The 16,886-nt window shown below is 42.5% G+C and overlaps 1 protein-coding gene across 3 annotated transcripts in view; it reads left to right on the top strand.

The window, feature by feature from the left end:
• Positions 1-16,886, top strand: part of kctd15b (potassium channel tetramerization domain containing 15b) — a 28,240-nt gene that overhangs the window by 6,079 nt on the left and 5,275 nt on the right. For all 3 annotated transcript variants that reach the window (XM_085766287.1, XM_085766277.1, XM_085766266.1), the window contains 2 exons: positions 4,508-4,652; positions 9,150-9,455. In XM_085766287.1, the coding sequence (XP_085622413.1) occupies positions 4,508-4,652; positions 9,150-9,455 (451 nt within the window). The remainder of the gene's footprint in view (positions 1-4,507; positions 4,653-9,149; positions 9,456-16,886) is intronic.

The raw sequence follows: 16,886 nt of genomic DNA, 5'->3' as shown, positions 1-16,886 counted from the left end.
CAGGGAGGACATACACAGGGCACCATGCAAATGGAGCACAGAGTCATGTCAGAGCACCCAAACAGTGTTTTTATAGTGAGAGTAAAGACCGGATACCAGTGTGAGCGTTGGTTAGAGTTCTCTTTCCTCTCTCTGTCTCTCTCTCTCTATTTTTTTTTCACACATGCTCCGTTGCTCTTCTTCTCTTTCTCTCTCTCTCTCTCTCTCTCTCCATTTCTTTCTCACTCTGGATCACAGACACACAAATACACACACACACACACATACATGCATACACTCACTGTTTCACTCTCTCCCAGCCTCCTCAGTGTACAGTTGGCCTCAGGGCTCCACTTTCCACTGGAGCCAGTGGAAGGAGGGGTCCTTTTGTGTGAATTAGGATAATGGCTGACAGCAGAAAGCAAAACAATTACACTGGCATAGCCGTATACGCAGTGTTTAAGCCAAGTCCGGTCGAGCAGGGCACGCCGGCAAAACTGAAAATGTGACGTCTAAAAGAGCAGGGTTAAAGAGTTTAAAGTTGATGATTACTTTTAATAGATTGGCCCCTAAATAATGCAGCGTGCCAAGAGAAAGTTAGTCTAGTAACTAATGTGTGGTTATTCATCTTCTTCTGTGCGGGCCATATTAAGGGACATGGGTCATGAAACATTGATGCACACTCTGTGTAGCTCTCAAAGAGGACAGTCTCAGCAGTCACTTGAACAGAAGCTGAGGAAATTAGGGGAAATGTTCCAGAGACAAGGAAACTATTTTGAAAGGACCACTGGACATTTTTCTCTTTGAGCACGAGTCCTCTGTGTCCAGAAACGATATATCAGAGCTGGCTTTGTGCTCTTGTACTGGTCCTCTGTGCGTACTACTTACTTTTCTGTAAGCTGAAAAAACTACAATTAACGCAGAAAGAAAAGTCTTACTCTCCACTGCATGTAAGTTTCAGAAAAAAATGTTTTTGTCACTGTTAAGCCTCTTAGCTATTCTAAGTGTGCCTTCAAGTGACTTCCTGTTTTTGTGTGTCATCCTCTTTAAAAAAGGATTTTAAAGAGGCTGAATGGCACCAGCACATGTACATAATCTAAAATAAATTCAGCTGTCTGATAAGACATTTACAGTTAACCATGTTATATGAAATAATCATGAGAGTAAATTCAAAAAAAAGTTAAGTTATGCAGCCCAGATAAAATGTTGTAGATCAACACAGTGATTTTTAAGTGCGTGGAGATGTTTGGTTCTTATTCTATACAATCAAATGTGTTCATAGAGAATCACATTTGTCACAGATTTAATGTTGGCATAGAGAAATATAATCATGAATTAAGAGTTGAGGTCATTCTCTATAAGTCATCAGAATTACTGTAAAACTCCTCAATTTAGAAATTTTTGAAACATGCCCAAAGTCACTTTGAGCAGGACTCAGGGCAGGTTTTTGGTTCATCCTTTGGTGTCAGACTGAGCCAAGATCCCTGCGTCTGTGTTTGTTCACTGTGCAGGAAGCTGCCGGGCGTCTTGCGTCCATTAGGCGTCCATTAGTCTTACAGTTTCCAGATAGCATCTGTTCTAGTAGAATCAGTGATACCTGCGCTGAGTCCTCCTCCCACCTCCTGCAGAAACAGCTCTCAGCTGCTGCAGCGAGGATCCTGCCAGATATTGCCCACCTACTGCCCCACTACCTGCCCTCACTTGGCACCGCTGGGGTGAGAGTTGTGAGCTGTTCCTGCCCCTGATCACCTGCTACACCCACCACCTCCCTCATTCTCCCTCATTCTCTTTCTTACTCTTTTCATAGATTTTTTTCTCCCACTCTTTCTTTCTTTCTTTCTTTCTTTCTTTCTTTCTTTCTTTCTTTCTTTCTTTCTTTCTTTCTTTCTTTCTTTCTTTCTCCATCCTCTGATTTCACAAATCTTTGCCTTTCCCCTCTCATCTGTTCTTGTCTCCCAGCCTCTCTGTTTATGTATCTTCGCTCTTAATTTCTCTTTGCATCCCCACCCTTTTCTCTCTCTCTCCCTGTATACCTGTTAAAAACAACCCCACCACCATCACCACCACTTCCAATTCAGGGATTTAACAGAAGAGGGGGGGGAAATGAGGAGACCAACAGAGAAAGAGAGCGAGAGAGTGAAGGGAGTAGAGGAGAGGGAAAGAAAAAGAAAAACAGGCAGCATTTTAATTGCTTTTTAAAAAAGTGGAGATGAAAAACAGAGTTAGCCTGGAGGGGTATGGTGAAATTCTAGCTGGAAGAATTGCAAGACCATATGAGAAAGGAACACCTCAGGCAAAACAGGGAGATGAGTATTGGTTTTTTATAAAGCATTTTGCATCGATTTCCAGAGAGAAAGCGAGTAAGGCAGAAGGATGGAGACAGAGCAAGAGAGAGAGAGAAAGAAAGAAAGAAAGAGAGAGTGAAAGAGAGAAAGGATGGCAGGAGGGGAGAGCGGGAGGGAGAACCATCTTTGCTCTGCTTCTTCACACAGTCAAGTCAAAGAAAAAGAAACAGGGTGAATTTGATGTGATAGCTTCAGTGTGTTGCGCCGACACATCGGGGTCAGAAGATACCTGATACCACCGTTGAACACAAACTCACACACTTTCACCAAGTAGACAATTGTAATTGTAAATTCAGCAAAACGAGTCTGTGAGTGAAGCCAGCCCTGCTGTTTGTTCATTGACATTCCCACTGCGCCTCCCTTCCAGTGTCTTGTAATAGAATTTGACAATGCCTGTGCTGAGACAGTGCTGGGTGTGTGTGTGTGTGTGTGTGTGTTGGTCGGGGTGTTTGCAAATAGGTTTTACAATTTTCTTTGTCATACGACTTTGTCAGCCGACCTAGAAGCTGTTACTGTGATTAAAGAGTTGATTACATCAAAATGATGATAATAACAGCAACGCAGCGCCCTGCCAAGAGCTGTTTCTGAGAAAGACGATGGAAATGTGCAGTGAAACCGTTAAGGAGGTTATGTGCAACAGATTTCTTGTGTAAATCACTAGTACGGCGTATTTGCACTGCACAAGCACTCCAGGTTTCTCTGCTGAGGAAGACGAGAGCTCTGTAGCAAAATGAATCGTAAAATTAAAGCAAATTGTTGCACTTTGTGCTTTGGTAGGGGAAAAAAAGTTTTACAAAATAAAAGCATTTGCAACCTGCATCCCTAATGTTTAAGAGAAAGTAGTAGATTTATTTGTTGAAGAGAGATATTTAGCATTTTGTAAAAGAACAAACAGATAGAGTGGAAGTGCCGAGATGAGATTATTAGACCATCAAGAGAGAGAGGGACCTGCAGGTAAGCGTCAGGAAAACCACACAAAGACGAGGGGAAATGAATATCTGTCCAAGGGTATCTCCAGGCAGGGCGCCAACATGGTGTGATGAAAGTTTAAAGATAAGAGCAATTTCCACTATTTGCCTTGATGAGCCCCTGTAGCCAACTTCAACTAAGCCCTTAATCTTGCAGTGCAGTTAGTGGAAGGGGTTAACTATGGGCTGTTACAGGCAGCAACAAGTGTCTTATTATTACACCAAACTCTTGTCAATATTTGGCAAAAATTTTAAATGCATGCATCTAATTACTGTTAAAGTTAATGAATGTGTTTCTTAATAGGGAAAAAGTCATTGATGTAATCGTGAGTGGGTGTTGTTTTAATTATGTCAGTTATTCAAAACCCAGCAAGTTTCTCTTTTACATGTTTGAGGCTAATGTGTATTTCAGCTTCCAGTCAGAAATCGTAGACATGTCTTTAATTCATTCACAGCCTCACCAATACAGATATTACAGATGAACCGAAGGGGGAAATTTCTGATTGGTAACGGTACTTCCCCTGATGACAAATACATATTTTAAAGGTCAAATGGTTTAATTAATTTTTCCCCAAAATTAGGAGTATAGCTTACATATGAATTCTGGAAATTAAATATAGTTTTAAAAGAACAATGCAACAGGATTAATTCATTTTAAATAAAATACCATTATGTGGATAGAATTGTGCATTAAATCCTAATTTAAAAAAAGAGTGTCTGATAGATGATATGCAACATTGTGACAAAGTTGGGATGCTTCTGTTCAAGTTCTTCATCTAAACTGTACAAGTGAAATAACATTTCCCACATGTTGTTCTTGCATTAGTATGTGGCACTCCACCACTTCCTACCTCTGTTTCATTTCCACCCCTCTGACAGATGGAATAATAGAGCTGTAATGCTACATTCATGCCATTAATTTCTGTAAGTACAAGCAGCAAGCGTGTGTGTTGTTGTAATCTTCCTGCAGAAGGGACACTTCAAACAAGTCTGGAATGGAGGAACTGTGCCTTAAGCCCCTTGTTTCAACCTGGGATGCTAATGCATTTCAAGCTTAGTGCTAATAAAATTGAAAAATAAATGGAGGGTAATTGTTTCATGCATTTGAAGGGAGCTGGCTCATTCCACTGTGTGTATGTGTGTGTGTCTCTGTTTGTGTGTGTGGCTGCCTGCGCGTGTGCATGTGTGTGTGTTTGTGTGTATTTCAATTTTCAGAATCAGTCGTCTGTTCAATGGCACCGAGCCCATCGTGTTGGACAGCTTGAAGCAGCACTACTTCATAGATCGGGACGGAGAGATATTCCGCTACATTCTCAGTTTCCTCAGGACCAGCAAATTGCTCCTTCCAGATGACTTCAAGGTACATACCACCACAACACAACATACCATACCATCCACTCTATTGGAACAACATAAAAAACTTAAGTATGTAAACCTATCTGCCCAGACATGCAGTAGTAACGTATGGAAGAGTAAATGTGAAATTGTGTCTACCTACTCTCTCAGAGGTCGCATCATTTTAAAATAGACCTTAACCACAACGCCTGACATCGACTCATCCTCCCTCTGCTCAGAATATAACTGTGTACATATATATGCAATATAGGGAACTCCAGGGGTGACAAAAAGAAATGTATGAAACAGACTCAGTTTTAGTTTACAGTGGTGAACAGTAAATGCTAACTGGCTAACTGGAGCACAGCTCAATATGTGTGTGCTGAAGCCTTGAGCTGTTGTTTTTCACACAGAGTGATTTCTATAGAGGTGAACACAGGTGAAATAGCCTGTACGCCCCTCTGCTCTGGCTCTGACCAACTCCCATACAGACAGGAAGTCCCACTGAATCCACTGCTCACTCCCGGCTCCCATTTCAGGGTTTGCATCAAAGAACTGTACTGTTCATGACAACAAAACAAAATGCTGTCAGGCGTTGAATCAATTCATCCATAAAGTTGTGTATTTTTGAAAGGAGCTATGCAGGTGGATCCTCGATGTCTCTATCTATGTCCCAGCTTAATGTAGTAAAACAGTCAAACAGTTATAGTTGACATGTAAAGACTGAAGTTGATATAGGGAACATGTTAGCAAACAGCTAATTGATCATTTATAACAGCATTAGCAATTATTTAAAGTTGTGTATCTGGAAATCTGACAACGGCAAAACTGATATCCCAAATATCTGGCTCTTTAGCGGCTAAAATTTTACTAGCATGTTGCTGACTTTGTCTGCTTCCAGGGAGCATTTCAGTGACATATGACAGCTTTTGATGATTATGACATTGATGAGAATGACTAAGCTTCAGGCCTATAAAACCAAAACAATCAGCTCAAAGACACGTAAATGCCCCGTAAAGCTGCAGGGACATACTGATCTTCTTCATTACACGTTGTGATCTGAGTTGTTGTCAATATAAAAATAGAGCTTCAAACCAAACTGATGGCATTACTAGCAAGCTAGTCTCTCCTCACCAGTATCCACACAACTATATGTGGATTTGTCAGAATTGTTATGTATTCTGCCCACAGCTGCTTCCTGTTCAAGGTTTTATTCATACTGTTTCCTAGGTGTATTCTACTCTTCACTTCTACTCCACCTTAACTTGTGTGACCTTTCCACTGGGCTGGCACTTGTTCATCAGTCTCTACAAGAGCCAAACCTCAGACAACAGAACATGACATGAAAGCCCTGCATATTTTGGCAAATGACGGCCTGACTCACAACTGATTAGTTTTTCCCTTCTTATTCATGCATTTTTTCCCTCCCTCACTGTGAAATCTTGACAGTCCAATCAGGAGAATGCATTGGACTTCATTGTTTCAACTCATCACGATCCCCTCGCATAAGCCCATGTGGATCTGCATACCTTTCAATTTGCGTGAAGCCCTGGAAAAAAAATGCAAATAGTGCGAGGCGGAATTGAGCATGTCCTTATCTGAACACAATCAGGCTTGCCGTCGCCCGAGGGCTGGGTCTGTTCTGCTGCTGGCAGCCACGGCGCTGTGTGTTTTGCTAAATCAATGTGAAAGTCTGAGCAGAATAGGAAAAGAAATTTTTCAGCCTACATCAGTGGAACAAAATATTCACTATTAATATCCTTCCTCATCTCATTATTCAAACTACAATTAATCACAAGAGTGTAAGCAATGCTCAGTCATATTGAGGGCATGGTTATAAACCGTTAAGGGTTAGTGGTTACTGCATCAATTTATTCAGATTTGTGCATTACACTGCATCAATAATGCTTTTGTTGTTTGTTCAGGTATCAAATGCGGGAAACTAATGGGAAAGACATAATGTTTTTATTTATTGTGGGTGCTGTGTAGTTGGTGAGCATAGGTTGCTTTTTCATCAGCGGGGTGTTTACCTGACAACCTGAGAACATCTCCTTGTGTGGTTTAGGTCGATTTTAGACCAAAACATACGGTAGGTCTTTATCAGTCCTCCGACTCCCTCACAGTGACAGTTTCCATCATTTTCTCCTTCTTCTTCTCGCTCTCTGCCTCCCTCTCTGTCTCTCCCTCCCTCTGTCCTTTTCTGAGATGTTGCCTTGCCGGTGGGCGATCAGGTCGGATCATTATTTTGAAGCTCAAACGGGCTGTCTGGACACAGGATTGGGGGATGAATTGTCTCGTAGAGCTGGCAGCAGTAGCAGCAGCTCCAGCAGCCAGGACGGAGCTGTTGGCCCTGTCTCCCTCTCATCCTCACCTCAGCGCTTAGGATTACTCTGTTGTTTTCTGCACTGCTCAGGATGACTAAAGTGCCTCGCAGACAGACCCCTGTTAAAAACATATCCATCCATGGCTTCAGACCTGTGAAGGATGAGGAGCTACACTTTGATACAGAGAGCTGCCTGAAGGGGAGTGTCTCAGTATGAGTTTTGTCAGCTGCAGCAAGAGGGCCAGGAGAGAAAAAGACAGGGAGAAAGGGAGAGAAAAAGGGAAAAAAGGACCCACTCCCCCCTGCTTTCGCATTCTGAAATCTTAAATATTAGACCATCAGCTTAAGATGTGTTGCGTCAACGCTCCCGTCCAGATGGAGTTGTATTTGGGTGTTGTTCACACGGCTCAGATGAAGGCACAGTTTAGATGAAGGGGTAAACCAGTGAGGGAGGCTTTTCAAGGCTAAAGATTCTGACAGAGGCAGCAGGGTTAATGAATATGCTGTTTGCTGCCATGCTCTGTTTCTATACCCAGCAGTGGTCCGGAAAAGAGAAGGGGAAAACCTCTTTTTAGATCAGGGCTCCCTGGCGGCCCCAGCACCCAATGCACACACACAGCCACCAATGATGCAGACTATATGAAACATATGTTGTTTCCGCAGCACAAACACACATTGTCTCACTTTTCAAGGGCGTTAAGACTTTGCAGCGCACCGAGATGAGCAACCTCCCTCTATTCAATATGCAACCAAATGTGCAATGAGTTGTTTGCTGTGGCTTCACAATGTCCATCCATTGAACTATAGCCAGGAGCTAAGGAATAGGAACATCATGTAAGAATAAACTTCCAATGGCGGTGATGGCAGTCCTTCAACTATGAATGAATTAAGCTGTCATTCTTTGTCACTGCGAAACACTAATCAGAACACAGATTTATTAATTGCTAATTGTTTAGCAGAAAGATTTGCAGCATTTAGGTGTAACCTAATTAAATCTTGTTCTAATAGGAGCTTAACATCGGGCCACAATCCTCATTAACATAAAACTCCCTCTATGTGAAGAATACATTAAAATCCTCCTCGGCTGATGATTGTCCTCATGTTCACTTTGCACATATCTTTTCCTCACCTCCCGTCTGCCTCCAATAGCGAAACCTCCGCCTCCCTGTATTTTCTATGGTAGCGGTGAATGATGGTGCCATCTGGTCTTATGGGAAATTAGAGGCAAGAGCACAGGGGCAAATGGCCCCCAGCAAGCCCTGCCCAGGAGGGAGAGGCAGGCAATCTGCTGCAGACTGTCTGCACACAGGAATGTACCATCCCACTTCACTGGAGCCCTACTGACGGCCTTTCTGGAGTCGGCTCACTAAAACATGCTAAAGGCTAACACAGCTCTGCCAAGAGCGACTGTGGAGGAGAGCTGCAGCATGGCTGTGCTTTGTTTATTGAGAGTGTTGTCCTGCTGGTCAGAGGCCATCACCGATCTTAGTTTATTGTTCTTCTTTCCAGAAGATGCACTCCATGGAAACAAGCGAGATATTTTGTGGCTATTAAATATCTTTAACTTCATGAGGACAAACAAAGGTCGTTTTTGCATTTACATTTTCTGTATTTCTTGTCTAGATCAACTAGGCTTGAGTACAAACTCCTACACTGCTGTCATTATAAGCAGCCAAGCTGTACGTGTGTGGTTCAAAGAGACAGTGCCTTGACCTCTGCAACCTTCAGTAAAAGTATCTGGTAGCAGACAGTGAGGACGAAGAACACTGGTGGTTTCTCACACACATTCATGAATATGTTTCTTTAAGATATTCAGAAATATTGTAGGACACACTTCTATCACTGTTCTTCCTGTGCTGCACATTGATTTTTCACAGTTGTAGAAGGGTCAAAGGGCAGATGCAGCCAGAACAACTCTCCTAGAGTAATTAGAGGTTAAGTGTCTTGCTCAAGGACACATTGTCATTAGTCGCTGTGGGGAATCCATCAGGATAACCTGTGAATGTACCATCTACTGTTGTCTTCATGTTGCACACCTCTGTGCATGTGTAAGGTTTTGTCTTGATGACCTTGCAGATAAGATGTAGTGTACTGAATCTCAGACTGTGTTAATCACACCTACAGTATAGCCAAGAGGATTATTACATCCACATGCAATAAACTCACTGCTCTCATCTCCATGTTCGTCTGGTGCAACAGGACTTCCACTTGCTGTACGAGGAGGCACGCTATTACCAACTGACGCCAATGATCAAAGAGCTGGAGCGCTGGAAGCAGGAGCGCGAGCAACGACGGATGGCCCAGCCTTGCGACTGCCTGGTGGTTCGTGTCACACCTGACCTGGGTGAGAGGATCGCCCTGAGCGGGGAGAAGGTCCTCATCGAGGAGATCTTCCCCGAGACCGGAGACGTTATGTGTAACTCAGTCAACGCCGGCTGGAACCAGGACCCCACGCACGTCATTCGCTTCCCCCTCAACGGCTACTGCAGGCTCAACTCTGTCCAGGTAACACCCCAAGATGCATTTCATGTTTCTGTCGTGCTGGAAGATTGATAAGACTTTGCTTGGTCTGTGGCCTATGGGGGATGTGGAGACTACAATCATGTTATCAGACCATCATGAATTTTTAAAATTCATTGGAAAACACCGCAACAACAAAAGTCTCCATCTCCCTCTGCATGCTTTGATATTTAATAGACATGATCTACTAAATATAACTTTGCTATACAAATCTAGTTCTGACACAATTTTAGAAGACGGACCATTGTGTTTCACGCAAGCTTTATTGTCGTGTCCTGTCAGCACAAGCATGCAGGTACTTCCACTTTGTGAGTGTGTATTTGTCCTGATAGTGATGAATTACAAGTTTGCTGTATCATGACCAGTACGTTGTGCAGCTTTGAGTAATGACTGTCGGATTATAGAATGCCTTCCTTTTCTGCTGAGAGCCTCAAGATAGAATAATAGAAGCACAATAAAATAAATGATTTTTGCTATAATGCATAATATAAAATATGACAAAGAAGAAGAGAGAAACAGAGAAACATTGTGAGTTACTTTTTAAGAACATTATTGATTTTGAAAATGAAAATAGTGAATTAATTTTGAATACTAGATACTCTCCTCTTTTAGAAATATCAGAAAAATCAAATAGAGTTCTTGAAATAACTACATAAGCAAAAATCAGTATTGCTCCACAATAAAATGAACACACAATGAACTAGAAAACTTAATTTATGAATGCTTTCTGTGTTGGTGATCATTTAATCTGTTTTGTTGACTAAATGATAATAATAATGTAACCCAAACAGTGGCAAGTCAGCTGTTCAATTTGCAGGTTACACGTGGTGAGCAAAATAACATTTTCAGTACTGTTTTAGTATATTCCTGCACAAAATGTAAAAATGATATGCTCAGTCTAGTTTAGTTATTATTTCTTTTCCAAAACGAAACACAAGATGTTAATTGACTGAATTTTGTAAACTAATATACATATTAAGTTTATGCTTCATGCAGCACCACTATTCAGTGTGAGCCGTGGCAGTGTATCTGTGGAGATATTTGTTCTTGCCACCATTTGAAGGTAGAAATAGATGATTGTGCCCGAGGCAGAGCTGAGACAGAGCTGTCCTGTGTGTTGAGATTACTGAGATGAGATTAAGAACTAGAACATCTCGAGTCCCAAAGTCGCACTATTCGGACTCTTTGATTTGGCTATTCTAGGATGCAGCACGATAAATGACCAAGCATGTGTACATTCAGACAAGTAATATACGTGCATATTGTACAAACAACATAACCACTTGCAGTGCAGATAGTGTCCAGTGAAGTAAAACTGATGAGTGTTCAGGATACAGGGTTGAATACATAATAGGACAAGTACACACTAATTTGAAGGTGTTAAAAAGTTAACAAAACAAAATAAGTGATGCATGTATATATTTATAAGACGCTACACAAAGCACTTTGAGTAAAGTGTTGCATTATATAAACAGACATATTTTAATCTTGAGGTTTGTGGCCAGTGTTTTTTAAGGACAACATCATTTTTTTCCATCAAGAAGTGAAGGTAATTGCTTTGAAAGCAGACTTCTGCTTATGATTTTGCGGTGAGGCCCTCGTGTCCATTTTTGTCCAGACGCCGTAGTTTTGCATCTGTTTAATTTGGATTTGACAGTGTAGGTGTTTTATGGGATCAGTCCCGTCTGTGAGGTTATCCACAGGACACAGAGGAAGTTCACTCTGAGTCAGTCGAGATGATCTGTGGCTGTGTTTTGTTGTTAAACCCTTGTTTTTCAAGAGAAGGATTCTGCTAGGAAGGGAGCAAGGAAACCGTTTTTCAGCACCATCATTCAACACTCACGCAAACACCTGTCTGGCAGTTGTACAGTACTGTACAGGGGCTTTGATGGCCACCGTGCTGCTCCACTGATGTAACTGAGCATGAGCTAGCCTAGCATGGCATCTGCTGAGGGAGACAAGACAACGCTTGTTTGCTCTCTCAGTTCAGATATTCTGTGTCAGTCTGTGGGTTTTAGTTTCAGGTCAGTAGCCAGGATAGAGGCTGGTAGACACTGTGTTTCTTCACTGCCTGGAATTCCACCTTAAAACTCATTTTCGCTTCAAGGCCTTTGGCATGATCTGTGGCCATTTACACTGCTTTTCGCCAAACCAAAGGTAATAGCTTGTTCTCACTAACTCAGATAATCGCTACTCTAACGGAGCTGCAGTCGGTTTGTCAAGAGATTACCAGAGGTAACGACAGGTGGAGAGAGTGAATGTAGTTTCTCATTCTGTCAAGGAATGGACTTTCACAGCTTCCAAGTAGCTCTCGTGGCTGGAGCATGATGGGAAATCCGAGCCTGGCCCGACATAGTCTCTACTATCTTTCCATTGTAGCTTATTATCCTGTTTTCAAAGAGGAAGTCGGACTGAGATTAACAACATCCTTGCAGTGAGATGTTAAAAACAACTTCAGAAAACTAGTTTTGCAGTTACCCAGAGAGGTCTGTGAGGAGGGAGAACAGGAGGAGGGGGGTACATAACAGCCTCACACCACAGGCTCAATATAACACACTTGAATGCCCATAGCCACGAACAGGCCAACACATACAGGAGCCTTCCCCCCCTCCAGCACCCAGAGAGAGCCTCTCCCAGGCAGGCTACTTCGCTCTGACACCTCCACCTCCCTCCTGCCAGTGTGAGAGACCACCTCCAGGGAGGAGAGCCGAGCGAGTGGGACAAAGCATGTGTGGACTGCGGCCATGTTTTTCCTGCGAAAAAATGAAGAAGAGGAATGGGAAGGGGGGGGAAATGATATGCATAATTTACGCTTTACTCCTTTTTAAGACACAGCTCCTTTTTTAAAAAGACTCCAATATAACACCGCTCAAGGCGATTGAAATACACGTATTGCATTTTTTAATACCATACTTACAATTTCTCAAACAGCCTAAACCAGTTTATACTTCTTTTATAGATTTTTAAATGACTTGCAATATAATTAATTGGCCGCATCAACTAACACAACACTTTCCCACTCTGTTTACCAGTGAGACTGGTTATGGGATCTGAGCGCATCTGACTAACATGGTCTGAAAGGAGTTTTTATTGTTAAGGTTTTTATTAGGCTGCTCCTCTGAAGGCGAGCTGGGCTGAAATCCTCTTTTTCAGACAAACTGCTGACAGAAAGAGGAGCTGGAGCTTCAAGGTTTCCTGTTAGCGCTGCTCCCTTTTTGTCTCACAGTGCGGCCTCTCTCCGTTGAGGTGGTGGTGGTTATTTTGGGGTCAGGCCCATTATTTTGTCTCATGCTGGCCCTATATAAAGATGCACTAATATACAAAATTCAGACTAAAAAGCACAAACAACCACACACACACGCACACACCCACATGCATTCACAGTAGAGAGGGACCCGGCTCATTGAGTCGATGTGGATGAGGACACAAGGAGCAGATGGAGGTGTTTTTTGGTGTAAGGGGAGATTTTTCTAAACAACTTACTCATTCTGTCCTCTGTCATTGTTGCGTGAAGGTATGAGAAGGTTAGGAAAATAATCCTCATCTTACCCGCCAGACAATGAGCCTCTGATCTGATTTCAGTCCTGGACCCCAACCCAGGGGAACACACACACGACCACACCCAGCCCACAGAGAAAGACCAGGGAAAGAAAGGGTGGTGGTTGTGTGTGTGTGTATGTTTAGGGGGGGGGGGGATTATGAGGCAGATACATTGCTGTCTGGAACAGGGCGTTTATGACTGGACTGGTTTTTGAGGAGGTTCTAAGAAGAAAGAGATGGATACGTGACAACTTTTAAATACACTCTGTTTTCAATTTATGATATATCACTGGCATAGAGAATTCATTTTAGTCTCAACTGTTGCTGTGAGGCCTGAGGCCGGGAACTGCTAGACCTTGTGATACTTTGGTCACAATGAGATAACATGACATTTCTCAATACTTTAGTCTAAGCATAGCATTCTGTTTTTTTTTTTCAGATTATTCTGTTTTTATTCGCTTAAAGATAAAGTAAAACCCCTGAGGTTGATAAAACTCCCCCAATTACTCTGTGATATTCAGAGCATTTCAAGCATTCTCCTTTTTAGGATTTTGTCAAGAGTATCAATATCTGCTTTTTCATTATATCATCTTCTATTTGCAGATACTTACTCTAAGATTATGTTGAAAGGAGGCAGTTTTGCAGTGTGTACTACAAACATAGCCCCATTTTTAGTCCTCCCATTTCGTCTATTCAAATGTGAAAGAGTGAGAATAAACAACTCCACCTTGGCGAGTGATTCTTCATGTAGTCATGAATGGAATTTAGGGAATAATGCGAACCACCTGTGCTGTGATGTAGATGTAGAAACAGACAGCGGCAAAGGCACTTAACGGAGGGAAAACATTTAGCCAAAGAGCCACAGAGGTGTACACACACACGCGTCCCAGAGCTGGGGCCGGGCCTGCTGCTCCATACATCACCATGATGAAGCACTCGGATCAGACCAGAGCCAATCCGTCCTTCATCAATGTGACAGCGGAGGCAGAGGTAGAGAAGGGCCCCCTGTCCCCCTGCTGCCCAAGCGGGGAACGCAACATGTCGCAACACTCTCTTACATGTCACACTGCCACTCCATCAATCGTGCGGCGGGTGGAAAGAGAAAGCACAGCTCATCAGAGCAGACAAGGCCACACAAACACCTCAGTGGCGCTCCTCGTGCAGCTGCCCGAGTGGCAGAACAAGACGTTAACAACGCTGCGGGGAGCGCTCCGTGTGCTCCCCTGTGTGGCTCTGCGGGAAGAGCACAATTCAGGCGCTAACATGCAGCGGATTACCGTACACTGTGGAGAGGGGAGGGGCTTGACTGGCAGCTTCAAAGCAGTTTGTTCAAAAGTGATTGAATATTTTTGCTGGATGCAGACTAGGTGGGTTTTTCAGGTGGTTTGTTGCCCTGGCAACAGCCAATGGGAGTAAGAGAAACACAGGAAGGAAACAATTTATCAGAAGCAATCAACTTTTTTCAAAATGGAATATAATGGGGAAAAAATGTATGTAACAATACATACGCAGAAGAGGTATTCAGTATAAATATTTTAATGTTAGAATATGAAAAGTTAAACTATCCATAATGCCAAATGATCCTGTGAGTGTAATTAGATAGTGTATTATTGGAATATTCAGGTTAATCAAGGCATTTTATGCTATAGGACGCATGTGTATCATATTTTATAGTTTGCACGTTTGATTTATATATGAAATGTGAATCTGCAAACCTTTAACCACAGTGACTGTAATGTAATTGTAAAAAGTAAAAAGTACTTTCCTCTGAGATGGAGTGGAGCTTAAGTATAAAGTGGCATAAAGTGGAAAACATCATGGTGTGTGGTACAAATATGTCAAGTAAAGTGTTTAAATAAATGTACTACATTACGTCACAGCACTGGTACCACAAAGCCAGAAACCACAGACCACAGTTGAAGAAGAAAATGTTACTTAATGAGTCTGGTGGTGTGAGAGCCTCCACCCTCACATGCTCAGGTCTGTTCAGTTCAGTCTGAGCTACTTGCAGTCCCTCTGAGGACCGAGCCAACCCTACGCACTTCTGTTCCCCCATCTGGGTCAGTGGGTATTTACACTGCCAGGGTCAGGGGTTGAACTCCCTCTGAGGTCACCTGAACTAAAAACACAGTGTAGGATTGGTACTTACACAAACTTTAAAAAAGTCTCCATGTGTGATCATTAGCTCTGTCTTGTAGCCTAAGTTGCACAAATGCTACAAGAATACATTATAGTGTCAAATTGTTTTTGTCGCTGGTGATTCCTAAAAAAAAAAAAAAAAGGAGGCAGATGGTTGAGAGAATTAGGAAGACTTGGTGCTTCCATTCTGTTTTATGCCAGATGCTTGAGTTAAGCAGAGGATACGATGCAGATACTGCAGTTCGAGCTCCCTGTCACATGAAACACTGTGCATAGTTAAACAAAAGCAACCCCCTGAGTGAAGCACCCATCACATGCTACAATGTCACACGTGTCAATCAACTCTGAGCCCTAATGCCATGAGGAGCAAGTGTCTTCCAGCGCCTCCTGAGAGGTGTTGCAAAAGTGTATTTGTGTGTGTGTATGTGTGCGCGCACTCCGGTGGCCATCAATATTACATTGTGCTCCGGTTTCCAGCGCTGAGACTCAACCACTTTGATTCCTGCCTCGCCATCTTTACAGGGTTGGAATATATACAGTGCTGGGAGGTTAGAGGAGTTAGTCTGATATATCGCCTCCTCATCCCCATGGCGACCCCAGATTGAGTGGCAGCTCCGCTCAGAGGGACGGTATATATGAGCGTGTTTGGGGGGCAGATCCCTGTGCAGCCACGTCAACCCTGCAACAGTGAGAATGGCTTATTATGTTTCAAATGTGTGGGGATCAGTGGGGATGAAGATGGAGAGGAGAAGCTTTTGTTCAACTTCCTGCTTCAATCACACAAGTGAGAACAGACAAGGAGAAGTGCTAAAGTTCAGGGAAGAATAAAAACTTTAGTAAAGTGTTATGGTTGTGATTAAGAGTTGCTCTCTCCCCTGTGTTTTTTCATTCTGATTTCCCATTTAAAAACAACAATGGCAGTGACATATATCGAGCATGCTGTATAGCAGCAATGAACCCTTGGACGGTTGTCGTTAAGTTGAAAGTAAATGAGAGGAAAAAAGCAAAGGCGGCTAACTAACAATAATTCCATTTCACGGAAATCATTATGTTTGGAATTAAACTTCAACCAAACAGACTGCTCACATGCAACTCACTGTTAGAATATTTTTGTTATGGTTTCGCTCAAGTGAGACAGGAAAGTAAGCAGAGAAATCTGCAGAAGTACAACATAAGCTGGGATCTGAAAGCCTGCGGTCACGAATATGTAGTGCTGAACTGAGCCACCAGGACATGTTTTTAGCTTTTTAAGAGGGTGCATTGCTTTCTGTTGTCAGCTGGGATTGATTTCAGGACATTGTCCTGTGGACATTGAAACCTTTTGCTTGGATGTATCTTAATTATTCAGTGTATTGTTTATCCCCCTGTGGCACTAATTCACTGTGTCAAACTGAATGTGAAGTTTTTTTTCAAGGCTTCTTATAGTCATTATAGTATCCCTGACTCAGTTACAACTATCTATAATAATATCCTTAAGTCTTTTGTGTTGCCATGCATTAATGATAAAAGTGTTTTCAGACTATCTTTATTGATCAGGCCATTCTCCTCTGTGACCAAATTCATTGCCGAACATGACAGAGTCCCACATGCGTTAAGAGATGATGGGGGAAAATGCAATGTGATGCAATGATCAAAGAGGGCTATGTAATATCATTTCCATAATCGTTAGGCTCCTCCGTCGTCTGCCATGGATTTGGGTATGTTTGATGCTTGGGCAGGTCTCTTAATTAGCCATCT

The sequence above is a fragment of the Trachurus japonicus genome, chromosome 3 (genome assembly GCF_045865225.1).
Source record: "Trachurus japonicus isolate A0001 chromosome 3, Traja_1.0".
Taxonomy (NCBI): domain Eukaryota; kingdom Metazoa; phylum Chordata; class Actinopteri; order Carangiformes; family Carangidae; genus Trachurus; species Trachurus japonicus.
The sequence above is the reverse complement of the archived record's forward strand: the minus strand, read 5'-3'. Positions and strand labels throughout refer to the sequence as shown.